Source organism: Dermacentor andersoni, chromosome 1 (assembly GCF_023375885.2).
Source record: "Dermacentor andersoni chromosome 1, qqDerAnde1_hic_scaffold, whole genome shotgun sequence".
Taxonomy (NCBI): domain Eukaryota; kingdom Metazoa; phylum Arthropoda; class Arachnida; order Ixodida; family Ixodidae; genus Dermacentor; species Dermacentor andersoni.
The window spans coordinates 264504306-264532104 of NC_092814.1; the positions used below are offsets into that span (position 1 = coordinate 264504306).

A 27799-nucleotide genomic window follows, 5' to 3' on the forward strand; every position below is an offset into this window, starting at 1 on the left:
ATACCGATGCAAGGACTACAAAGGCTCGAGTCTGCATGTGAAGGCTACGGAGTGCACGGCACGTCGTCGTCGTCATCATCATCATCCGAGTTAGAGTCGCTGTTTGACGATGGGAGAACTTGCTCAATTATTTCGTCAACGTTCAGTTCGGCACACGATAACACTGCTCTGTTGCCGTCTGCAAAGTCTTCAAATGTAACGGTGGCAGAAATCGGCCCACCGCAGCCTAGCAGGTCATCAATGATGTCGTCAAACGAGCAAGTTGTGGTAGGCGGCAGGTTCAGGCTCTTCCAGTTGTGGAGTCGTTTGGACTGCGAGGGCACCGTTGGTGCCATTTGACGCGGTTTGTTGATAAGTTCATGAGAAACACGTGTTGGAGCCAGCAAAGCGCTGTCTGGAACGCAAACTAAACAAACAAGCACAGAATAGCAAATGCTGCCCAAAAGGCAAACTCAACAAACAGAATGGCAAGAGAAGGCCATGCGTGGGGTTGCCGGAATAGGGTATGATGATCGTGATAATGATGCGACCTAAATTCAGGCAAAGCCTCCAAGTTTGGCATTTGCAGGTGTAGTGCTGCGACCTCAGGGATTACCATCTAGCATGTAATTTCCGAGGCCACACTTGATGTCTCAGGTTTCTCAGGCCATACTTGATGTCTTTTCGAGGTTGCCAGAGGAGATAACGGTGGCAGAGTCGGCGTACGCTACAGTCAGGGACGGAGTCCGAATAAATCGAATGTAGTGCTGGCGACTGTACAAAATATCGGTCTTCTTTACAGATCAAGTCTATGGGGCCATTGGCAGTGCCGCGAAGCTGTCCGAATTATCGAGCAGGACTGTATTATCGGTGTCCGATTTATTGGTCGGCGACTGTAGTACTAAAATAATGAGAATGACTGTTGATGTAGGCAATGACCATAAAAGATAATCAATAAAGGAATAATATAATAAAGTATGTCAATGTCATTGGCACAAAAGACTCCCTGGGGTCCTTGAACAAAGGGCCTGGAGACATGTGCTCTACAAACCACTACTATTGCAGTAGCACCCTCAAGAAAGAGGGCGTACTACAAATCTTTTGGGCTAATAACATGTAACACAAAATTTAAAAATTAAGCCCTGCTTTTTGGTCTCAAAGAACGGTTCTCGCAGCCAGACGTAAGGGAATATGCTGCTGGTGCACTTGAGAAAAGTGCTTTTTCCGTTCAGCTTCACAGCACTTCAGCAAGACGTGGAGGACAGTTAGCCTCTTGCCACATCTACCACAGACCTGAGGTTGAGCACCAGTCAAACAGTAAAATTGGGTATCGTATGTATGCCCTATTTTCAGTCAACACGATATGACATCACATTGTGACTTTGTTAATGTTGACCAATTCCCTAAATGTGGATTAATTATGTGGAGCTTATTCAATGTTTCCACGTCCCACAAGTGTTGCCAAAACGTAGTTTCGTCAGTTCTTTACGTATGACAGGCTTCAAGTGTGTGGCTGTAATGGGAATGGACAAATTGCCAGCTTTCATTTTATGGATGTAGCCATTTCATCTGCAAGAACATGCCCTCGATGCCTCTGTGCCCAGGCACCCAACATATTATAATATGTTGCTTAGATGCATAAGTTGTACATAGCAACAAATAAAGGTAGTTGATTACAGGACCTTTTATGTTTTCAGTGTTTAACACTTTGATACTTGAGGAGTCTGTGAATATAACGGCTGTTTGTAGACTATTTTTCTAATACGTTTCACAGCCGCCATCACTGCATAGGCTTCTGCAGTGAATATGCTGGTTTCTGGATGAAGGAAATCAGATGCTGAAAACATTGGATCTATTGCTGCATGAGATACACTGGCATGCGACTTTGATACATCTCTGTAGAATTCTGGGTAATTATATACGTAGACTGAAGGTGCAAAAAGTGCATTTGTACGTGCGACTCTGGAGCATGCTTAGTGATTTCAACAAACAATGTGTCCTATTCTACGAGCTGCCACTGCGTCAGTGACGGCAGCAGCTTTGCTGAAGCTGTTAGATGAATGTCCTGTTCCAGCTGTGATGCCCCCTGATTCTTGGCAGTCGGAACTCCTTACTCTATTTGTCTGCTCGCACTTTCATGTTCCTTTTACAAGACAATATTCATGATAACAAAGTTGAAATAGGCTAATTTCGCGCCTTCAAAACACAGGAGAGAAAAAATGACCAGCCGAATTTCTTTCCAGCCTATTTTTTAACATTGCATCAAAGGTCTTATGAATCTACTGGCGTGGCCATGCTTTCTTTAAAACAATTTTTAATACACTATAATTCTGCTGGTACGTTGCACGTTAGTAAAAAAAAACAAAAAAACTCAAGGGCATGAAGAAATTATGCTGTCTGTAAACCTGTTGACCCCGACAATGTCCATAATTACTTTGTCTAGCGCAAAACAACGGACACAAAGACGACAGGACAAGGCGCTACTCTTAACTGACATCATTTTATTGCATCACTCCTTTTTAGAGAGCAAAATCCAGAAGAACATGCGCAGTGAGTACCATGTGCAGGAACCACCACAACATCTGATCACCAGAGAGCACTCATGTGACAGAATCCAAAAAACCATAGTCAGCGCTGTACAAGGTTAAAGAAGGCACACTAGCGCACTGCAAACCCAGTGACTGTATGAAAAAAGCTTCTGATAATTCTTGGGCGGTGGTATCACGGCTCTTTTTCAACATCATAGTATCATGAAACATAGCTTTGCACTTGCATATTTTACGATGTTGAGCTAAATGGGAACCTGTGCCTGTCGGTATGGATCGCTCATGTTCTCTAAGGCGCTCGTTAACACAGCGGCCTGACTGCCCTACATACACTTTGCCACATGACAACGGAATCTTATATACCGCACCAACGCTACAATCTACAACCTTCATGTGGTTCTTTTCACAACCTGGTTATTTACTTGTTTTTGAAATACAGCTGCACAACATTGACAGTTTCTGAGGAGCAGAAAGCACTACTGGGATTTGCTTTCTAGTGGTGACATTCTTTACATTGTGAGCCACTCTATGGCAATACGGCACAACTTCAGGCCTCTTCTTTTGTGTAACACAGTTACTTTTATGACGCTTCCCTTTCAGTTTCTGAAGCAATACCTCAGAAACTGACATCACCACCACACTTGGGTAACCCGCAGCCTACAGCCTATTTAACTGTGCAATGAAACTCAGGTTCGCAGAGTGATGACAGGATTTCATTAACGAAGATTCTAGATGCATCAAAGCAATGGCGCGTTTCACAATCTTTGTCTGCGCAGACGCATAAGGTAAAAGTTCCTTACGTGCATGTGGCGAGTACATCGAACAGGCGTGGCCTGTTTGCAAGGATAGCAGCAAATATAAAAACTGGAGTTTACTGTCCCTAGATAGCTCATGTGTGAAAGTTAAAGCTTTGCCATTGTCACTGAACAGAGTTAAATTATCAGCTACCATACCGGAGCATTCATTGTTAGTCTCTTTTACCACAACAAGAAAATCGTCAACATATCTAAAAATTTGAACGAAGTCATTGTCCAAAGCACTCTCAACAGCGCGGTCAACAAACAATAAAAAAATATTACAAAGAGCAGGCACCACACATGAACCAATACACACACCATATTTTTGAATAAATAGCTTATTTTCGAACCAGATAAAAGTTGCACTTGGATAAAATTTGAGAACGGACAAAAAATTTTTCAAGGACAACTCTGTTGCATTGCGAAAATCTACCTCACTACTCTCTTCGATGCACGTCATCACACTACGAAATAGCTCCTTGTGCGGTATTGAGTAATAAAGATCTTCAACGTCCACAGAAAAAAATTTCGGCTACTGAATGGTTGTCTTCCAGAAAGGAAACAACATCGAAAGAATTCTTTAAGCCATAGGGATCATCAATAGTTAAATGCTTCGACTGTTTTTGCAAGAAATGGCAAAACAAAGCGGCTGCCAACAGTTGTAGTTGACTATTGTACGGAATGGCACATCCAGTTTGATCGTTTTTGCACTGAAAAAAACCTCTAGAGCAAGCACCTTACATTGTTTGACATCTTTCACAACCTTGGTGAGACCTGTATTTTCCAACAAAGAAACGACTTTGCATTTTACCTTCTGAGCTTTCTTGTTAGCCAGAATGAAGTTCTTGTCCACAGCCTGAATGGCTTCTTTGTTCAAGACAGCAGCCGGAGCTATCACGAAACTACCCTTCTCATCACTCAGGAACAACCAAAGTTTATTGTCTCTAAAGAAAGATACTACCCTCTTGATCACAGCTGTCGAAGGTGGCGCGTTCTTGGTGACGGTCCTACAAAGGCAATCCACACCATCCAGGAGGCATCGTTCTTGGTTCTTGGTCGTGATAGCTCCATGATACAGGAGCTATCATAATAAAAGAGCTGTGATACCACCGTCCGAGAATTATCGGAAGCTTTTTCTATACAGTCACTGGGTTCGCAGTGCATTAGTGTGCCTTCTCTAACCTTGTACAGAGCTGAATATGGTTTTTTGGCTTCTGCCACACGAATGCGCTCTGGTGATTGGATGCTGTGGTGGTTCCTGCACATAGTGCTCACTGCGCATGTTCTTCTGGATTCTGCTCTCTATAAAGGAGTGACGCAATAAAATAATGTCAGTTGAGAGTAGCGCCTTGTCCTGTCGTCTTTCTTATGTCCATTGTTTTGCGCCAAACAAAGTAATTATGGATTCGCACCAATTAGCCCACCAACGCATTCTGCACGACAATGTCATTTACCGCACACATGGCACAAGTATAGGGTGAAGCTAGCAGCAGTGCTAAGAAGTCAGATGCCACACATGGGGTTAGAACAGTAGAAACCAAAAGTTTCATAAGGTTCAAAGTCACCTGCTAACTTACCTGGTTTGAAGCCCTTGACATTTGGCCCAACACTCTCCACAATGCCACCTCCCTCATGGCCCAAGATGCATGGAAACATGCCTTCAGGATCCAAGCCCTCAAGAGTGTAAGCATCTGTGTGGCAGACACCCGTGTGCAGAACCTGTACAATTGAGACTCAAAAGGGTCACTCACAAAGGGATGGTCAGAAACAAGTAGTAGTACCAGTAATTTATTTTATTTACAGAGAAGGACAAAAAGGGTGAAAGGAAAGGAAGGGCAATGGACATTATAACTGTCTCACTTTAAAGTGGACACCTGACCTGTCCTGCAGCCATTGAAAAAGAAGCAGGGTAACAAAACAGACAAATGGGAGAGGAAAGTTCAAATAAGGTCATAAGTGAAAACAAAAGGACATAACTGAAAAAGCACATCAGAGAGAGAATTCCATTATGCTGGCACTAGTGAACACTCTCCCCTTCCTCTGCAAACATGAAAGCTAGCAAGTAGGCTAAGGCTCAGTTTAAAGGCTCAAAACAACGGCACAGACAAAGCAAGGACAGAGGTCAGTGCAAATGTGCTTTCTGCCCTTTGTTCTTGTTCCATTTGCATTGTTTTGAACCTTTAAATGAACTCATGTTGCAAGCAGCAAAGAAGGAGAACAAGTGTTGAAAGCATTAGCAGGCTTTGTCACTTTCTCCTTCACCTAACCCACGAATTTAAATGAGCTACTCCCACAGACCACCTATATGAAGTTCCGACTGCAACAAAATTCTACTTTTGTTAAATTGTTTATGAGTGAGTAGCATATGCTACTAAAGCAATCTTGGTAAAGCTTCAGGGTTGGTAATTGTCCAGTTTTCTTATCAGCAATCTTTGAATAGCCCTTGAGTAGACGAACACTTAGTAATTAGCAGATATAATGCAAATCCTAGACCATGGCCTCTGAGATTTTCAGCAAACTGTGGACGCCAATGTTCCAAGTTATGTGCCATTTCTGGCAAGAGATAATGGCAGTGTTTCTTTCCACTTTCATTACAAAAGAAATTCTATTTTTGCAAGCTTTCTTGCGATGCATCCACTCATATTTCAAGCATAAATATTGTGTGGATCCTCCTACACATTAAGACAACACGAATCTAGGCTTTTTACATGGTTGTATATTTCCTTGCTGTTGACCTTAGTTGTGGAGTACTTATAAACACAGTTCAAAACTATGATGCCTTTGTAAACTATCAATGACACTTGTCAAATTATTTTTTACAGACTTTTAGCACTTAGACTATGTGGAATACTAATACACTCCATTTCTCAACTAAGAACATTTGCAACACTAAGCAAGACTTTGTAAGACACCCTGATAAGTCCTAGTTTTTGCTGTATCACATAAGCAATACACCTTTCCTTGGCCGCGATCATGCAAACAGCTCGTTTTCCGAACATCCAAGTTGGCTCCTACATCACAAAGTGGGCTTTCCACAAAATTCCTGAGAATGGGAGGGAGAGCAGAGCCAATATATGAGTGAGCGCAGCCTCAGGAGTTTGCGCCGCCAATATGGCCTTCAATTGGGGATGATACATTAACAGTAGAATGTTTTTGGAGCTTAAAAAATGATGATGTTGCACTGAAACCTTTCTTTTACTCGCAAGATATAATCTGCACAGCTCAACTTATGCTTGAATATTACAACAATTTAATAGCCTCATTATTTTTCTTTGGTGGCATTGCACACAAACAGCGTTGTTTGTCGGCTGCTACTACATGTTCATAGGTATATTACAGTCGACCTGCACTTCGTGAACGAAGTTTCTGCCAATTCAGTGCTAGTTCTTGTTTGCGTGGAACTGGGAAAGCACCACCTGCACAACCACTGCACTACCTTTCTGACGAAGCCTGCACTGGCAAACGAATACTGACGTGCAGATGCCGTCACGCTGAACTGGTGAAACGATGATGACAATTAGTGGGTTTTAATGGCATAAGGGCCAGTTCTGGCCAAAGAGAACTGGTGAAGTGAATAATGAAGTGCAGCACCACACGAACTAGTTCAGCAAGTGCAGGCGAATTGAATGGACCTCATATTTCGTCCACCCTTCTGTCATGTCATCACATAAGAATGTTCACTTGGGCCTGCACACACTTCAACGCTAGCCTGCTTGTTGCTTTTATGGAATAACAACCATATCTGATGAAAGTGGTACTCGGTTGGGCTCAGTCCTTGGGGCAAGCACAGGCGGAATATGGCAATGGCATGAATAAGCTGTCTTAGTGCTGGTCTTGCCTTCAGTTGTAAGAGGAAAGCACTGATGCTGACCTACCACTGTTATAGATGCATAGATGACCTTTTTCTGTGCCCTGAGGCCATGGATCGCTGGCTACCAAGAATGCCCACCAAGCAGTTGCAGAAGTGGTGTTGGAACATGTATTCATATAGAAAAATGCATCCCATGACACCAGCCCCTGAAGTTGGGCAAGCGACGACAAGAGGAGCAGCCACTACGAGCCGACCCCAAGCACATCGTCTGCTACAAGCACAACAGCTATTCATTCCAAAGAAAACAGCAAAGCGAATGACCTCATCGCTTGTTCCACTCCTAGCAGCAACACTTTCAGTTTTCGAATGACTGACAGGTGCATGACGTATGTGCATTGTGTGGTCCCGCCCCATCGCAATGGCAACCACTGACGAAAGTGCGGCACCGACAAATAAAGAGAGGGCAACCGAACGTTCAGAAAAGCAAGCTACTTGCACGATCAAGCCTCTTGTTTTGGAAAGTATGAGTGAATCTTATGGTAATATAAATGATCAACCAGTATAGCAGACTTCCGTTAATACGACTCCGGTTAATTTGATCGCAATTGAAGGTCCCGGCAGGCAACCATAGCAACCATATAGGCCCAATTTTCCATCACTTCGATCTCTAAATTGGCCTCCGCTGAATAACTAATTCGAACTTGACTGGTCAGCTTTGCCGCAATACAGCCTTGTTATGCAGTGAAGCACATTACAACTGGACCTAGGAGCCTCCTCTATACTTGGGAGTGCCTGCTCAAAGGTAGGGGAAGCACCGTTGGTTGGCAACGTTGCTCTGCCGGTTTTTTCCTTATGGTGGCGTCGCCAGCCCTGGGCAACAACAGCCAGGCGGCTAGGCTGACCAGGCCTGTTCAGCCTGTTCTACCACTGGTACCCCTTGTTTGATCGACAGTAGCTGTGCGGGCGGTTCTGCGCTTCAAGCTCACGCATGTTTTGGCCCCATTATGGCCTACTGTTGTGTGCCAAAAAGCAAATCGGACTCGAAACAGAAAGTTCCGGGCATTTCTTTTCATGAAATCCCTTCTGATGAAATGCTACGAAAAAGTTGGCTAAGAGTAATCGCAAGGAAGGACCAGAAACCGAATACAACGTCACGTTATTCGGTAGTTTGTAGCCGGCACTTCATTGCTATGGACTACAAAGAAGGATGCAAGACTCACAAGCTGAAAAGGGGTGCTACTCCCAGCGTCTTCAATGAATACCCGGAGTACATGCAGCCAGCTGCAAAGAAACCGCGGAGTGACTCTGCCGTGCAAAAACGGGAAGCTGCAGTTCTTTGCTGTGCGCTTGGTGCCTCTGCCATGTCTACTGCCAATCTACTGACCACAGGCAGCCTTGCCCAGAGTGCCAAAATGGACGAAGTCACTACTTCAACAACAGTTATTTTTTCTCTGGATGCGGACAGCGAAGTTGTTTATGTTCACTCTCAGCACAAAATTGAGTCGAACATGCCTGCCGCGCGCATGCCAAAAAAAGCACCAAAGTATCCAGGTTGATGTGTTCAGTGTATTTCGGTAGTAGAACATCAGAGGTGGCAACGAAGAGAGCGTGACCTAAAGGCCAAGACTGAGCGACTGCAGCAGACTGTTGACAGGTATAAACAGGAACTGCTACAGTTAAAAAAAGACAGCTACCCGACTGCTTTTTCCAGCGTTGTGGAAGCAGCAAATGAAAAGCACTTGGGTGCTAGTATACTTTTGGACCAAGTAACGAACTTCTCAAAAATTCGGCCAACGTGGTCGGAGATAACAGTTGTGCTGACACGCAAGCTTTCATAAGACCAAATACTAGAGTCCTTTTTTGGATGGCTCCGAAGATCTGCTGGCAACAATGATCAGACAGATGCCCAAGCTGTTCTTTCTGGGATTGAAAAGGTGCTGAGGACTGGTATTATTTCATCTTCTACAAGCAGCAATGTAGTTGACACCACAAGTCATGCATCAGGGGCATTGCATAATGCGGGTGAATCAAGACACACGATCATTCAGGCCACTTTCCAGCAGAAGCAACAAGGCTGCTTGAAGATTGGCTGAAAAAACCAGCCAGCCTCCTTCCAACGGTAGACATGGAAGCCATCTCGATGGTCGGAGGCTACCTGGCTCATGTTGTTCAAGAACAGATTGACTGCAGCAGCTGTATTTCACTTGCATCGAAGTCATCTTCTGCTTCACCAAGTGACAGTCTGATCCGGCATCAGGACAGAGGAGGGCTCCTGTACCCTTCAAGTCAACTTGTACACGTGCTGCATGCCTTGAAAATGTACGTTGAAGTGATCCTGAGCAACAGACGAAACCTTGCAAAGCCACTGCAAGAAGTCGTTGAGAATGCTGTACCGGTACAGGCAGACTGTGCAGTTTTGATGTGTACCTGCCCTGAGCACACCAGCTGCAGCTCTTAAAAAGATTGTCTGCACAAAATATTTCAGGCCGATATTCACCAATTATGCATTGTCTGTAACAGACAAGAATCACATGGCAAAGACATTCTTCGTGAAGCCACTCTCCCGGAAGCAGCTAAAGCTTTAAAAGCCTGAAATATAAGCTTGAACAAGCCTGATGTGGTAATAAAGTTTGATGTGCGTCAGCATGTTTGCACTTCTTTCTTTGGGCGCATTAACGCTGTGCTCGCAGGCAGTAAGTGAGCTGGAAAATAACTGCATGTTGAGCGCATATAAAATGACAGACATGCATCAATAATTAAAGAGAGGCTGAGAAATAATTGCATAGAAACCTCGGAATAAAGGGATGACGCGCAGTTCGGTTCCTTTGTATAGCTCCCAAGGCTTTCTTTACTTCTTCCGGCGTTACTTGTAGGATGTCCAATTCCTCTAGACTATTCCCTCTTCCATTATCGTCGTGGGTGCCGCTGGTACTGTATAAATCTCTATAGAAATGCTCAGACACTTGAACTATCTTATCCATATTAGTAATGATATTGCCGGCTTTGTCTCTTAACGCATACATCTTATTTCTGCTTCCTAGTTTCTTCACTGATTTTAGGCATCCTCCATTCCTGAGAGCATGCCCAATTCTATCCATATTATACTTCCTTATGTCAGCTGTCTTACGCTTGTTGATTAACTTCGAAAGTTCTGCCAGTTCTATTCTTGCTGTAGGGTTAGAGGCTGTCATACATTGGCGTTTCTTGATCAGATCTTTCGTCTCCTGCGGTAGCTTACTGGTATCCTGTCTAACGGAGTTACCGCCTACTTCTATTGCACACTCCTTAATGATGCCCACAAGATTGTCGTTCATTGCTTCAACACTAAGGTCCCTTTCCTGAGTTAAAGCTGAATACCTGTTCTGTACCTTGATCCGCAATTCCTCTATTTTCCCTCTTACCGCTAACTCATTCATCGGCTTCTTATGTACCAAATTCTTTTGTTCCCTCCTCAAGTCTAGGCTAATTCGAGATCTTACCATCCTATGGGCACTGCAGCACACCTTGCCGAGCACGTCCACATCTTGCATGATGCCAGGGTTAGCACGGATTACGAAGTCTATTTCATTTCTAGTCGCGCCATTCGGGCTCCTCCATGTCCACTTCCGGTTATCCCGCTTACGAAAGAAGGTATTCATTATCCGCAAATTATTCCGTTCTGCAAACTCTACTAATAACTCTCCCCTGCTATTCCTATAACCTATGGCATATTCCCCCACTGACTTGTCTCCAGCTTGCTTCTTGCCTACCCTGGCATTGAAGTCGCAATTCAGTATAGTGTATTTTGTTTTGAGTTTACCCATCGCCGATTCCACATCTTCATAGAAGCTTTCGACTTCCTGGTCATCATGACTGGATGTAGGGGCGTATACCTGTACAACCTTCAATTTGTACCTCTTATTAAAGTTTCACAACAAGACCTGCCACCCTCTCATTAATGCTATAGAACTCCTGTATGTTACCAGCTATATCCTTATTAATCAGAAATCCGACTCCTAGTTCTCGTCTCTCCGCTAAGCTGCAGTAGCACAGGAAGTGCCCGCTTTTAAGCACTAAATATGCTTCTTTGGTCCTCCTAGCCTAACTGGGCCCTGTTACCGTATTTACTCGCATAATGATCGCACTTTTTTGTCAGAAAAATTGACGCAAATTCAGGGGTGCGATCATTATGCGGGTTAAATTTCCTGCGAAAAGAAAAAAAAAAATTTCCATCCTGCGTTTGCTGCTGAATGCAGGTGTGCGGGACACCAATACAAGAATGGCAGCCGCCGAAGCAAGCCGAACGTGCTGTACGCGATTTTTTTTCTTCTCGTGAGTACATTATGCGCATTGAAACAGTTTCTTTCATATCAGTAATGAATAATATCGTTAATATCGGCAAGTTTGCGGCATTAACGTAGCCAGGGGACAGAAACCGATGAGCGTGCTTAGCTGCCAGTGACATAGAAACACATGGCCGGCATGCTGCCGAAACTGCGGCATCTGTCTTCACTACTGTCCCAATACGGCACATTTCTGCTAAGGGTTGGCGAATATGTTAGCTGTGTTACAACCGTCGGCGTACGAACAGGGTACACTTCTAAAGTATCAGTGTAAACATGGCTACTATCGTTGCTGCTCGCGATTTGTTGCGTGCCTACGAGTGCAGATGAGAAGAATCGAAAGGCGCCTTTTTTGTTGTTGCTGACCACAACCATTATAAAGCCTACACATAATAAAGGCAAGTTTGGTTGTACCTCTTTTTGTCATGGAAGTGCGGAAAGTGATGAAAGTAATGAAATGAACTGCAGAAGGGCAGCGGATTGGGCGAGTTGGTGTTCTATGGTAACAATAAAATTCAAACAGCGCTAGACGACAGGACCAGAAAGAGGAGGAGACAAACACGGCGCCGTGTTTGTCTCCTCCTCTTTCTGGTCCTGTCGTCTAGCGCTGTTTGAATTTTATTGCAATGAAATGAGGCATCTACTTTGGTGCGTGCAGACCGCTTGGTTTGTCTTGAAGAGTCGTTCGCGTAGCATTCGATAGATGGTAAGCGCGATCATTATTAGGTAGACTTGGCACACGACATATTGCTGCGGCAAGTTCGGGGTGCGATCATTACACGGGAAATAAAAAAATATAATTTTGATGACAAAATTCAGGGGTGCGATCATTAAGCGAGTGCTATCATTATGCGAGTAAATACGGTATATCCCATTTACTGCCCGCTAATTCCTCCAATAGCACTGCTAGACTCGCCTCACTAGATAACGTTCCAGTGTTAAACGTTGCCAGGTTCAGATTCCAACGGCGGCCTGTCCGGAACTAGAGATTCTTAGCACCCTCTGCTGCGTCACAGGTCCAACTGCTGCCGTGGTCAGTTGCTTCGCAGCGGCTGGGGACTGAGGGCCGGGGTTTGATTGTTGTATTCATATGGGAGGTTGTGTCAAGTACTGCACCAGGGTGGCCAATCCTGCTCTGGTGAGGAAGTGTGCTACCGGTTCTGATCACCAGGATCAGGCCGCACTCCAGGCCTGTTCATGCATCTTTATCAAGACACATTTTTTTCTTTTTTCTTTTTTTTTTAATCCAGTGGAATATTGCACGGCACCGGGATTCGAACCACCGTCCTCTTGCATGCGAGGACTGTGGTTGCACCATGAAGCTTCTTGTTCATTCTCAAGTTAACAATCAGCACTGAAATCTTGGCAATTTGGCACCGATGCCATGTTGTAAGGCAAACACAAACAACAAAGCACCAGGGTGAAACATCTCAAAGCACATTGTGACATCTTTAATTTGTGCTTTGTGAAGTATGCTTCCAATAAGTCTAATACATGAAATGTTTGTCAGCTAGTGCCTTGATTTTAGAGGACTTATCTGAAAACAGAAACTTACACATATATACATTGGCTCAATCAGAATGCTAAAGCCTCTTGCATTATTTATGTGTCCCCACCAAACTTCATTTTAAATAATACTCCTTTTAAAAGAGAAATAATTAAGAACAATATGGCTGGATAAGGTCACATTTGGGATACCAATGGGTAAAATCTGCGTACAAAGTTTCAAATTTTGAAGAAAATGAGCAAGTCAAATTATTTTGCCAATAAGCCCTGTCTGCTACAGCACTTGTATACGATTATGTATGAAGTAATAAAGAATGCAAGGTACAATAAAATACCCAATTATGGAATGAAAACCGAGTTAAAATACTAATACAGCCTCATGAAAATGACGTGGTGATAACTGCTACAAAAATAAAACAAGTACTAACATCCTTACAACTAATTATGAGCTTAAATCAAATTAATGTACTACATAAACTATCAAAAATATCGGTAAAAAATGTAATAATGCAAAGTACTGGATTTAGCACAGTAGCACTAAATGGTGCTAATGCCTTTTCGTAGCAATGAAACATTGTCCACACTCAGCCAGATATGCCATGCTAAGGCTAGAACCTGCTTAGTAGGTAACTCAGGCGACCAACTGCAATGTATGCTCACTGACCTGGAGAGGCAAAGCTGAAGGGTGGGTCTCAAAATTAATCTGCAGAAAATTAAAGTAATGTTTAACAGTCTCGGAAGAGAACAGCAGTTTACGATAGGTAATAGGCACTGGAAGTGGTAAGGGAATACATCTACTTAGGACAGGTAGTGACTGCGGATCCGGATCATGAGACTGAAATAATCAGAAGACTAAGAATGGGCTGGGGTACGTTTGGCAGGCATTCTGAGATCATGAACAGCAGGTTGCCATTATCCCTCAAGAGAAAAGTATATAACAGCTGTGTCTAACCAGTACTCACGTACGGGGCAGAAACCTGGAGGCTTACGAAAAGGGTTCTACTTAAATTGAGGACGATGCAACGAGCTATGGAAAGAAGAATGACAGGTGTAACGTTAAGGGATAAGAAAAGAGCAGATTGGGTGAGGGAACAAACGCGAGTTAATGATATCTTAGTAGAAATCAAGAAAAAGAAATGGGCATGGGCAGGACATGTAATGAGGAGGGAAGATAACCGATGGTCATTAAGGGTTACAGACTTTATTCCAAGGGAAGGGAAGCGTAGCAGAGGGCGGCAGAAAGTTAGGTGGGCGGATGAGATTAAGAAGTTTGCAGGGACAACATGGCCACAATTAGTACATGACCAGGATAGTTGGAGAAGTATGGGAGAGGCCTTTGCCCTGCAGTGGGCGTAACCAGGCTGATGATGATAATGATGAAGGCTAGAAATATTCCCAGTACAGCTGCCTACAAAAATTAGCTTCAGAAGAAAAGCACTAGACTAGAAAGCACTGCTAGCTCAAAAGCAAATCTGCTGTAGCTTTCTTTATTCGACAACATTGCTAGCGAAATAACACTGCAATTGCTACAAGTCAGTGAGGCTCTGGTACCACAACTACACCTAGAGTTCATTCAAAAATGTGTTGATGTCATTCTCAGCATGCCTTCAGAGAAAGGCTTCATGTGCGAACAAGTAGGTTAAATTTGCAAGCCTCAAAAAATAAATGTACTTAAAACCTAGTTATTTTCCACCTTTTCGAAGAATAGTCACAAAGACTATTCAATTATCAATTCTTGCAATAAAATATAGGGAAGAGAAGTCACTTCGAGCAGTTATAGAGGCACGTAGCTACTACTACTACTGAAGGAAAGTTCAATGCACCCCCTAAAAATCGAATGCAAAGGCACCAACTTTTACACCACCATTTACCAGTTATAACTGTCCATGTTACGAGTAAATTGCCTTATTCATAGTTTGATACAGTTTCAAGCAAAACACATATTTTGAACTGGACTTTATTCTCAAAGTGCAACACAATGGACTTGACAGGAAGTATGAAGTAGGCTTGTACTATCAGCATCAAATGAAATGCGAACGGCGGAGCGCGTCGACGAAGCATAACTTAAGGTATAGCGCGCTGTCTAGTAATCACCAATGACAGGCACACACATCCAGTTTGACAGCAGTGCACGACGATGCTACCCGATACTGCAATATTTTCATTTCTCTTTTGGTTCTCTTTTATTTGAAAGCGAGAAAAGAAAAATCTACGAAAACAGAAGTTAAAATAACATAGTATAGGGCGAGTATTATTGCACACTGCGGCACAACCGTATGTGCCATCAGCGTCAACCGAAACGCTAGCAGCGTTTCTATTGGCTGTGGTCAATGTGGTCCAGTTTACGCAGTGATCATTACTGCACCGTCATCTTTTTCTCATTTTCAAACAAAAGAGAACCCGAACAGAAACAAAGATATTGCATGATAAGGGGAGCATCATCATGCAGTGCGGTCAAACCAAATGTGCCTGGATGGTTGATGACTAGACGGCACACACTATACCTTCAGTTATGCTTCGGCCAAGCCCTCCTCCACTGTTGGTGCTTCGTTTGACGCCGAGAATACATAAATGCGTTGATGTTTGTCTGTACTCCAGGACAAGAATATTTCACCTAATGAATCTAGTTTGGCTCAAAAAGAAGAAAATATAACCATGCCAATCAATAACTGATGGTGAAGGAATGAAAGATGACATTTCTTTGCACCCTACAACCAATATTTCCAATCTTACTGCTGGGGCAAGCAGAAAAGTTATAAAAGCAAAGGCACTGGCTGCTTAAGATGAACACACACCATACAAAGGACCTTAGAAGCTGCAAACAACACTGATACTGCAAGAATCCTCTGTTTACTTAATGAAAAGCACATCACAATGCACGCAGCCAATGTTACTGCTAATGGAGATACCAAGTTGCAAAGTTAACTGTCACTAAGTCCTTGAAATAAAGTAGTGGACAAGAGACCCATGAAAGTTATCATAAACTATCTTTCATTTATTCTGCAAATAGCACAGAGCAAAGGGCAGTGCTGATGCCTGATATTAGTAGGACTATAACAAGAGTGTGTTTCTATGAAGCTTTTCTTTTTTTTTTTTTCTTACAGCCACATATGCCACGAGAGACTGGTATTTGCAATGACAGGCTGGTTGCCTGCCACCAAACGGGGCGCAGGAATTATATCTGGGCAGTAGGCTTCTACCTTAAAGGCATGTTTGCCTACACAAAGTCGCAAAGAGCACCTTGATTCGAACTTCTCCCTCCTTTGGCACGGCAACTTCAACAGTCTCGATCGTCAGTGGCTTTGAAGGTTCCCAGGCAACTGCAGCCTTGCACTGGATTGGCTGCATAAAAGAAAGATTGATCATGTGATAAAACAAATTATTAAATAACTCACTTAATTACAGACTTTGGAAGAAGAAAAGCCTTGTTTGGCCATGAGCCCTATTTTGTGATAATTCTTTTCATTTTCAATTTTTTTTTTGCTTTTTACCATTTGCTGGGACATGATTCAAACAATATTTCATTGCATGTTGCAAGACCAATTCCAGCAGTGACAGTGGCACAACAGCATCTGAGCCAATGACGAAAGGCTAAAGGAATAGAAAATGAAAGAAATCCGAAAATACAGTTCCACGTAATCTTTTGGACCAAGCTGTCAGCTCCCTGCTATGAGTACAGGCTATGAGCATGTGCTATGAGTATGTTCATGGTACCAACACTGCCCAGCAACTAAACATGTTTATCAGCCTTAACAAAAAGTGCTATAGGGCCCCTTTAAAGGGCCCCTGAAATGTTTTGGACAAATTTTGTAGACACGTAGGGTACAGCTTAAGTAGAACATTCGCACCACAATTTAAGTGAAGAGTTACGTATTAATGGAACTACAAGCGATTACAAGTTACCCTCCTCCCTAGCCATGCTTTTCCTCCTCAACTCGTTCGCCGAGCGGTCGGGGCTAAGCTCCGCCTTCACTGGCTCCGCGTCACGATGCGACGTCACATCATCCACTCCCGGTAGTTTTGCAGCCCGCCCGTGCGAAACTTCTCCGCTAGCCGCTTGGCCGTCGACCCCAAGCGAGAGCTATCGAAGCAGCGTGCGTTGCGAGCATTATGTCGTAGCGCCGAACGTGTCTGGTATTCCGGTAACCACACACTAGCTGATGAAAGAACTTTAGCGTAGACGTACGTGAGCTGCTTGATCGGTCTACACGGTCCAGGCACCCGTTGGCGCAGAGCTTAACCAGCCAAAGAAAGAGCTAATATTGCTCTAACCAAGTGTAAAACATTTTAAACATTTACAAAAACAACGTGTTAATGATTACACTCCTGCGAAAAATTTACACCAGCAGCAAAGCAGAATACATTTTGTTACTGCTACTGTGTCTGGTTGAGCTCTATGCCACCAGGTGGTTGCACCGTACAGACCATTCACATATGCGCTTTTGTTCATCCCCTGAAACGACATGCAACGAGACACGGCCAGGCCCTGTCCTCTTGCGCTTGCGTTTACCCTAATACCGGACTCGCGAAACGCTATTGCGTTAGTAATCTTCCGGTGTAAAGTGACGGCCGCAATCGCACAAATCCTGGCGCCGATCGGATAGCGGCCGTCCGATGCGCTGCAGCCAGTCCGCTCGTCTACTGGCTTACAGAGGGACACGATGTCGCAGCTTAACATATTGCCAGTCGCTACGTGTGCAGTTCACAACGCAACAAAGTAGAATCATAGCGTTCACGGAAAGACAAACCGACACTGACGGCGAAGCTCTCGTCAAAGACAGAGCACGTTGTAACACAAGCAGACGAGATTTTCTGCGTGCCGGAAGTGCTTAAGTGTACTGAAAAATTGTTTTTGTGCATTCTCTTTATGCTACTTTCTTTTTATAACAAATTAACTAACATTCCAATTATTACGAGCATCATTTGTTTAGCATAAAGTTGGAAAAATTATCGATTAGACGCTCTGGTCAGCCAATCGGATAGGGCTAGCTCGCCCCACTTACGTCATATGGGTGATTTCGGTCATATGGGTAGGGGCGGCTTAAAATTCCGCCGAGCAGTGTGGTGCGATCGGCAGCGATGTGCATTTTTAAAACCGTATAATAAATTACACGCTTTACGCGGAGCACTTAGATTTGTCAATTAATGATCAGAAGGACCTGCTCTAACGACTCAGTACGTTTGTAGAAAATCGTCAAAATCGTTTCAGGGTCCCTTCAACTTCCCTCTATGGGACATGTTTGCTTTCGAATAAAAAGGCACTTAGTTTGCAAATCAATTATAACTAGAGTTCTGCATTTCCTGAGTTCACTTTGGTACAAAATAAGTAGAGTGCATCATAGGAGTCTATTTCATACAAAAAGAGTTTTCAGTGGTTTCATTTGAAGTGTACAACTATTTGAAGTTCTTTGTTACCCCATCATTGAAGCTATAAAAAGTTTCTCACTGTACATATGTGAAGAAACAATAGCTGCATGAAATTTCACACCTGCCAGAGCATACTAGCGTATATGCATGCACTTTTTGTGCAGCTGTGACCAGTGAGCGCAGCATATTTTTTTTTTTTTGGCTGACGGTGTGCAATGTAGAGAATGACCTTTTGACATTTCATACTGGACATTAAAAACCATACGTAGCACACATGGATGTACCAAGCATTCATTATCCAGAATAACACAGATGACACCCATTACATGCCAAGAAATGTGCTGCCAGTTGAACTTTCTTCTCCACATCCTCTGTTGTACAAGTTAAAACAGCATGGCATAAGTACTGACAGCACCATGACGCTTCTCTTTCATTCTCAGGCTAACAATCAGCACTGAAATCTTGGCAATTTGGCACCAATGCCACGTTGCAAGGCAAACACACACAACAAAGAACCAGAGTGGAACATCTCAAAGCACATTGTGGCATCTTTGATTTGTGCTTTGTTAAGTATGCTTCCAATATGTAATAAATGAAATGTTTGTCAGCTAGTGCCTCGATTTTAGAGGACTTATGTGAAAAAAAAAAAATTTATGGGGTTTAACGTGCCAAAACCACTTCTGATTATGAGGCACGCCGTAGTGGAGGACTCCGGAAATTTCGACCCCCTGGGGTTCTTTAACGTGCACCTAAATGTAAGTACACGGGTGTTTTCGCATTTCGCCCCCATCGAAATAGGACTTATGTGAAAACACAGAAACTTACACACATATACATTGGCTCAATCAGAATGCACACTGCGTGTAATGCCTCTTGCATTATTTATGTGTCCCCACCAAACTTCATTTTAAATAATACTCCTTTTGAAAGAGAAGTAATTAAGAACAATATGGCTGGATAAGGTCACATTTGGGATATCAATGAGTAAAATCTGTGTACAAAATTTCAAATTTGCCAATAAGCCCCGTCTGCTACAGCACTTGTATGAGATTATGTATGAAGTAATAAAGAATGCAAGGTACAATAAAATGCCCAATTATGGAATGAAAATTGAGTTAAAATACTAATACAGCCTTATAAAAATGACGTGGTGATAACTGCTCCAAAAATAAAACAAGTGCTAACATCCTTACAATGAATTATGACCTTAAACCAGATGAACATGGAAAGGCCAATTATCACAACCTAATTGAAGATTTTCAGGAAACTCCACAGCAGAGAAGACTCAGGGATGTAAAATAACCTGGAAGTTAAGTAGTCTGGTTCAAATGCTTCGACTTTGGCTACAAGGAAGCCTTTCAAGTTCAATTTGCATTGTTGTCAAACAGAACAAGGGCCAGTAGGCGCAATGCAAGTGGCATCACAGAACAGCTCTCACCGTATGGATGACAGAATGCGCATTCACTGGTATCATACACAAGATGAGAAATAAGTGAAAAATTGGAGGACGCTTAAGCTTCGCCTTCAAGAGTGGAACGCGACAGTGTTCCCGTCGACCCGCCAAGGGGTGTAAGACTCGCTACGGCGCAGCGACTACGCGCCCCGCATCGGACGCGGTGAGCGTCAAGCAACGCAGCGTTCGGCGCGACAACGAAATGTGCGCCTGAGCAAGCGACGCACGCCTGAGCCTTAGAAACAGCTCGTTTCTCGTTCACTAGAGGCGCTTTTGTACCGCTTTGAAGCATCGAACTCGTGGCTCAGTGGTAACGTCTCCGTCTCACACTCCGGAGACCCTGGTTCGATTCCCACCCAGCCCATCTTGCAAGTTGTTTTTTATTCATGAAGTGCCTGCTGGGATTTATCGCTCACGGCCAACGCCGCCGACGCCGACACCGGCTTTTCTGCGACACGAGCTCCTTAACGCTGTCGCGTTAATAAGTGGTAGCCAATAGAATAAATGTAGGAAATCATTTCCACCTCCATGGAGCAAGGAAGTGGAAATTTCATGCATTTCTGTCAGTGCAGATAAACCTACTACACTTTTTCTGTGGTCATTTTACACTTTTCTGACAGCTAATTTTTAACTAAGCTTTAGGTAGCTAGCATACAGGGTCAAGCCACAATATGATTGAGGCATGCTATAGTGGGGGATTCTGGATTAATTTTGACTCCCTGGTTTTTTTTTTTTTTTTACTAGTGCACAGGGCCACCCCTCTTATTCTGAGCTGCCTCTATAAGGATTAAGCTCCCACTGCAATGAAGGGGGGGGGGGGGGGACTGTTCCTAACATGGTACTTTTGCATCCTCAGCAAATGTTTCATTGGGAGAAAATTGCAGAACTGTCATTGGAAAGTTGGAATGATTCTGGTAAAATTCCAGTTTTCTGTAAAGCAGATGGTATGGGAATGGAATGGTAAGTGCAAGTGGTTTTGAATGTCCCCCTAATGACATGTCAGTGTATTGAAATTGTTTCCTGAGGAGCACCTGGGTAAGATACATGCCATCATCCAAATTACCACAAAAGCAAGTGCTAAAGATAGTCTCAACATAATACCAGCTGTTTGCACGCAACAAATCCCATCTCTTCCCCCCCCCCCAAAAAAAATTAATAAATAATACTGTCTAGCAGTTAATTACCAGTTGCACGTCACTGGGCATAGCCAGTTACTTGAAAGTTCCTTGTCAATACCGACCATGGTGCTTATCTGTTTCCAACACGGTTGTGACACTGGCTGCCAGTAGTTTCAGCCTATTAGTCCAGCTTAAAAAGTTTTACATTCATCATGTAAACGACGTGAATATCTGCTTCTCTCTCAGGTTTTCCACCCTATTATTATGACAGTATGCTACTTCGCCTAGGTAACACCGACGGCAAGCGGGCAGCATATCGGGAGAAACAGAACTATCCTGCCATCGATAAATGAGGAGCTAGCTCCATCAAACCATGTGCAGCGTGGGCAGAGTCCTCATCGCCAGGAAAACACCATGCAGGCAATAAAACTAAATCACTGAAGTGCATATCAGTCAACAATGATATCACTAAACAAAACGGAAAACGTGTGCCTTTATGCAGTGAATTTAAGATAGGAGCCTTCCCAATATGCGCCATTGTAAGAACATGCAAAAAAGCAACTAGCACCTCGAGAAAGCAATTTGGTTAGGGCATATTTGCACAGTGCACATGCACACAGCATATGAGCACACGCAACGCCGAGACATAGCTCTGAACTTTGATTTTAACATATTGAAATGTTATCCACGAAGGCTACATTAGCATTTTCTTATCTTCCTGTTGTACTTCATAAAAACAGGTGGGAGTCGACGCGTCAAATTGTAATACTGTAAGCGCCAAGATAAAGGAATCACTGCCGGCTAGATACAACAGGACGAGCAACTCAGACGCCTGACCTTGCCTTGGGTGGCATCGCTTAGTCCTCCTGCCGACATGACAACTCACAACAGCTGGTAGTGAAATCTCAGTTACTGTGTGCAATACTGTGCTACTAATGCCAGCCTGCTACTCAACGCTCCTTAGTAGTCGGACTGGTCGGACCGTCGGACTGCTGCACACGACACGCAAGTTTTGCCTTTCAGCTGCGCACACGGAGGACACGGGCCGCACGGGCCTGAGCAAGAAAATTAAAGCAATTAAGTTAGCGAGAAACTATTTGTAACTTCACCAACTTTAATAGCGATGTTTGAAATACAAGAAACCGCAAATTATTCATTTGGTCATATTTCTAACAAGTGGCGATAGTAAACCAGGAAAACGGCGGGCCAGCTACGATTGAAAACGTGATTCAAAATACATACCACGCCGTTTAGTTAGTTTCAGTTTCGGTGCTAAAATTTTGCATAGTTTACTCTATTTAACACTGATTCATTTCTATACATGTTAATTATTTTCATTTCGTTAGTCTTGCACACGGTGTAAGAACGTGGTCTTGCGTCACCGCTGTGTGCATAATTTTGCTGTCGGTTGGGTGTGGGTGTCGTAGTGTGGGGTGACTGGAGTCAGTGATCCCCACTCATATTGTGAACATGTCTTTCTCTATGTTGTGAAACATCACCATAGCGTTCACTCTACACTCTTAGAAAAATTTACACCCTTTGGGGCGTATCTTGTCCCACAACGATAATCGTCATCCGTGCTGCCCGCGTTTCCTTTCTTTAACGCTGCGAGCCCGGTACTTTCCAGTCACGAACGGCATGCGCCTTATCAGTGTGACGCAGCGTTCTCGAAAGGAAAGTAGCGAGCGCCGAGTTTTCAGGAAAGGAAACGCAAGCAAGGCAGATGACGATTATTGTTGAGGGACAAATATACACCCCAAAGGGTGCAACCGTTTTAAGAGTGTAAGAAAAGTTTACACCTTTTGAGTCGTATCTTGCCACACGATAAACGTCATCTGTCTTGTCCGCATTTCCTTTCTTTAACGCTGCGAGCCCGGTACTTCCCAGTAACGAATGGCATGCGCGTTATCAGACATGACCTATCCTTAAGCGGGGAAGCAGTTTGGCGGTTCATTACTGCGGCTGCAATAAGGGCAGAAAAAGTGCGCCATTTTTCGGTGGTGTGACTATTTTTGGGAAGGGCAAGACCAGATACGAACGCGAAATCTTAGAAGCTTGACGCTGAGCCGTGCTCCCGCAAGGGCTGCAGAAAACAGCGTCAACCTTTCCTTATCCCTTCAAGAACCACTTCTCTCTCTATTTTTCACTTTGGAAATGAGAAAGAAATGTTTGTCAGTGATACGTCTCTGTATCAAGGAACGTGCTTACCTATCGAGTAGGTAAAATATGATTAATAGAAAACTGACATTTATGCACAGGTCTTGGGAGGAGTAGAAGTTGCGCATGCGTCGGTTGTTTTTCACGTGGTAATGTATCTTCGAGATAGTTATCTGTGCACATGTCTTGGGAGGAGTTGATGATGTGCATGCGTTGGAGGTTATGTGCCGGCAATGTAAATTTCAATAAAGTACAGTTGAAAGTCCAGCGTCCGTCCGTGCCTAACCAATGCCTGGCCTAACACCTTTTCCTTGTGTGCGCGTCCTTTGTGTTTCGCTGGCACCCCCTTTTTCAAGTTCAAGCGCGTCCCCGGTTCTTCCATTGTATGGTGTACTGGAATAGGGTAGTGTGTCGTCCGGCGGCGAAAACGTGCCTCTTTTTGCGATGACGGCCGGGAGGCAGAGTCATATATTGAAGGAGCAAAAGCCCCCAGATTTTCTGTCTCGGGCCCGCGTTGGTTATATTAACTTAACTCTATTTTTATGGCGTTTAAGTTTTAAGAAGAGTTCGCTCTTCCCCGCGCCTGCGCACAAACGGCTGGCGATCCCTCAAAGTATTTTTTTTTTTTGTTAGATAAAACCAATAAAACATGGATAAAACAGTGAACCACATGCCAACCAGCAGCTGTAGTAGTGATTATAATGGTATCCCTGCATATGTCGACTTCACTTTTTTAAAACAACGCGAGTGCCAGCCAACCCAACTACAGCAACCACCGATGCCATGGGCATCGCCACATCGACATCGCTTCCTGTAGGAAGATGGCGAAGGCGCCGTCGTTTTGTGTGTGGGTAATGGTGCATCACCATGGATAGCGATCACACGGGCTACGTTAGCTTGACGGCGACCATGGACAGTGATCATACAGGTTACGCTAGCTTGACGACTCCTGCCATGGAAGTCGGGGCAAAATTTGCTTCGCTAGAAGAACTTAGCGCTGCACTCAGGCTGTACGAAGAGACTCACTTCACGCAGTTTTGGAGGAGCTCTTCACGAACAATCCTGGGTAGGTTACTCACGCCTCCGTTGTTCAACGCTATAGGCAGTGTAGATAATTCACTACAGCTCATGCTAAGCTTGGAAGCCGTTGTTATGTATCCAGCTCAGTGTCCCACGTTCAATATTTTTAGTCCAAATAGAGTCATCGATAAATGAGTGTGTCACGATACATATCGCTAACCGCTGTTCATGCTTCACTTATCCAATACGCAAGTAACATGGGTTATTTGCATATTCGCTCAATTGTGCAGTAAGAAAAGAATTAAAAAAATCACTATAATCCACTGCCGTTGGCGTGCATGGCTGACCAAACTCTTGCTGTGTGTTGCGATACTCAATACTCTGCACAACTCCTGAACGAAATCTTCGTGGCATTCGGTTTAGGCTGTTGCAGGCAGTGTGTCATTGACGGATAAGCTTGGGTGACGCGGGTCTCGGTGGACACTTTTACAGGAAACCGGTTTTCTGATGCCAGTATGAAGAGAGTAGAAAACTAACATAATGAAAGTGTGTCAAGATGAACCTCGGGGAATTAATAAATAGTACAGCACAATGCGTTGGGGGGCTAGTTGGTGCGAATCCATAATTATTTTGTTTAGCGCAAAACAACGGACACAAGAAAGACGACAGGACAAGCGCCTTGTCCTGTCGTCTTTCTTGTGTCCGTTGTTTTGCGCTAAACAAAGTAATAATAACTAGTAATAGGTCAGCTATGTTCCACGCACTATCGCATTTTAGTTGCAACAAGTGTACGGTGCTGTAACCAAGTTTCTGCAGTACTAGGAAATCACATGCAAAATTATTATTAGTGAGCACCGTGTATTAAGTAGTTTGCAAAGGCTATGCCTGTTTCAACAAAGCAGACAATGCTGCCTTCGCAGCATTGTCTGCTGCCTTGTCCCCTTCTCTCGCTGCTCGCATTTGAGACCAAAAACTAGTGTGTCACTTATGAAACAGAGACAGGTATGCACCATGTAACTTAATTTAACGTTAAGTCTCATATCTTTATGTCACAAGTTGTGGCACAATTATTTCATGGAAGGTGTCACAGATCTAAGTCTATCTGCAAATTCCATAGAGTGTCACGCCACCCCACGGCCATCGGCAAACTTTTTTCAAAGAGTATTGGTGTAACCGCAGGCTGCGTGGCGGTAGCGCATTTGCTTGCTTACTTGCTGGTGGCCAGTAGGCTTGATTATCTGTTTTTACGCATTGTTTGTGCAAGATGAAATTAGAAAGCAATCGCAAGTGCTGCATGCCACAACGCACCAACAGAGCTGTGGCAAGTGAAGTGAGCGTCCACTCATTCCTCAAAGATGTGGCAAAGAAGAAAGGAGGGGTTGTCTGTCAAGTTGCAAATTGGCAAGCCGGTTGCACCACTGATGAAAGTATGCAGTGCGCATTTTGTCGGCAGTGACTCCTTCTGGAGCGACGTAGTTAAGAAAACAAAAGTTCTTTGCTGGTGTGCATTCTTTTATTTGTTTTTCGACAGAGAATCGATGCATTAAGTTATAAAAATAGAGCTTGCGATAGTGTCTTCCAGCAGTGTGAACAATGGCGTGTCTTTAATCGCGAGTATATGTAGTATGTGGGCGAGCGTCGGAAGTATTTGCTCATGTTGTGCCTGCATCAACTCGTAGTGTGTAGTTGCTGCGGTGTCTCATTTCGCCAAAAACGCATATTTTCGTTCTTACTGCACCCTGTGCTCCACTGCACGGCCAAGCTTGCGCTGCGCTCTTGTGACTAGCGCAACGAGACCACATGAGCATTTCAGATAAAAACTGACATGTTTGTAGCACTTTGTTGCAGCTCTAGATAAATGCTGCAGTAGATCTACGTGGGCAGGCATAGTAAGTAACTAAGTAAGTTTCACTGGCAGCAGCCCGCATTGTGGTCGCCATTGTCTCGTCCTGCCAGAAACGCATGTGTTTACGTTCTGGGCTGCACCTCGTGCGCCAACGCGCGGCCATGCTTTGCAGCTACAGTTGCCCTGAAAACAAGATTGGTAGAACGTAAAACACAGACACTGAATTCGTGACGTGAGCGCAACAAGCTTCTGTTGTGACTCCTCGTCACTCGAACTATAATATAACTGCACCAGCGAAAAATAAAATAACCGGGATGGCTTTCTTTACATCTGCATGCACTAGCACAGTGACATACAAGAAAGACGTCTAAAAATCGCAGTTGTGGTAACCTTAGGGATATCCTTCATTTTAATTATGAAATATAAATATCTGCTTATAACCACTCAACTAGTGAAAGGAGCTCAAGAACATCACAGAGCAGTAGAATTACTGTTTTTCGTGAAACGGCAGTGCGTGAAAGGCAGGCTTTGTGGGCTGTCTTGATTAGCACGAAGAAAAAGTTAAGACAAGCTAACGTACCTTGATGGAACCTTCCCAGTCATAAAAAAATTCCAGCTTGTGCGGCTCCTGCCGGATGTGTGACATCTGCGGGCAAAGCCCTTGCACTGCGACAGACGATGCGCAGCAGGCCTTCATGCCACAACAAATAATGCGCTTGGCGTTCATGACCTCTTCCCCTTCAATGAGGCACCGTATCTGCATTTCTGAGGCGTCTATGTGGCACATGATGTCACTTAGCAACAGTGATTGTGAAAAAGGTCGAGCCACCTTGAAGCGCTAAGCCAAATATAAGCTGACGTGAAGGACGCACATGTGCTCAGGGGTTCCTATACTCTCTGTGGGCGCCATATTGAGTTGCCTTGCGTGCCACCTTTAGATGACGAAAGTTGCGAATTTATCACCAAACAAGCAGGATGACTTTTCTGTGACCAGTGGCCGTGGTGCACCGCTTACTCATACCCAAAACATAGTAGTCGCATAGTTGAAGCACAAAGATGCATAAATAATGTGGGATGTGATGTAACCTTACGTCCGCAAGTTGTAGTTGTAATATAAGTAGTTATTCCATATAAGGTGTCACCGATAAAGCTACAACTGCACATGAAACGTGTGGAGTGAGATTTGTGGGACTGCACTACATTTGTAGCTTCGGTAGCGTTGTCTGCTATGTATGAAATGGAATGTTAGCAGGTAGCCGCAGGACTTCTGTGCTCATTTCTCTCTTTGCATTTCAAGAGCTGTGTTATGCATTACAAACAAATCACCTAGAGGAGCATAATGTTTCTTCTCTCTTTGTAAGTTGTAGAAAAGGTATGTGTTTCATGCACTGCTACACCTACAGATATATCTCCTTGATTCACTTCTGATGAATGCAAAATTTATTATTTCACACTGAAAGTACTTTTGCTAATCTGCACATGTTGTGCACAACACTGTCCATCCTCTGGGGAAAGTTCAACTTAATTTAAGGATGTTGCTTGATGCATATTTGTTGCAAGCTGCTTCAGAATGGGCATCCACATGTTATGCAGCACCTGCAATTTATGATTGACAAATTAAGGGTTTCTCCACCGTGGTAGTATGCTTTCTGACCATATTTTATGTGCACGGGATGTTGACATGTTCATACCTACCAACTCTCCCAAATGATATGTAAAGCTTACAAATTCTGACTCTTTTTATGATTTCACAAATCTTTCATCAAAATATAAAAAAATTATTTCATTGCATGAATCAGTTTCGCTTGTTAGTCTCATAGCCTTGGAAGTCACCTGATTGTGAAGGGGTATCTGCTTTGAGCAGGTTTATTCAGGCA

General features: G+C 43.8%; 2 protein-coding genes across 4 annotated transcripts in view; one reads left to right on the forward strand and one right to left on the reverse strand.

The window, feature by feature from the left end:
* Fdh (alcohol dehydrogenase class-3 Fdh) overlaps positions 1–21920 on the reverse strand; it is a 72528-nt gene extending 50608 nt beyond the window's left edge. The window contains exons 1-3 of one of the 3 annotated variants that reach the window (XM_050196344.3): positions 21737–21917; positions 16202–16303; positions 4900–5041 (exon numbers count right to left, since the gene is read on the reverse strand). In XM_050196344.3, the coding sequence (XP_050052301.1) occupies positions 4900–5041; positions 16202–16303; positions 21737–21775 (283 nt within the window). In that variant the 5' untranslated portion in view covers positions 21776–21917. Of the gene's footprint in view, positions 1–4899; positions 5042–16201; positions 16304–20965; positions 21064–21736 lie in introns of those variants that run through there. The other 2 variants (XM_055063083.2, XM_055063082.2) reach the window with 2 other exon arrangements.
* Positions 21921–23855: 1935 nt separating this feature from the next.
* Positions 23856–27799, forward strand: part of LOC126548197 (uncharacterized) — a 62083-nt gene continuing 58139 nt past the window's right edge. The window contains exon 1 of the mRNA XM_050196338.3: positions 23856–24122. Coding sequence (XP_050052295.1) covers positions 23924–24122 — 199 coding nt within the window. The 5' untranslated portion in view covers positions 23856–23923. The remainder of the gene's footprint in view (positions 24123–27799) is intronic.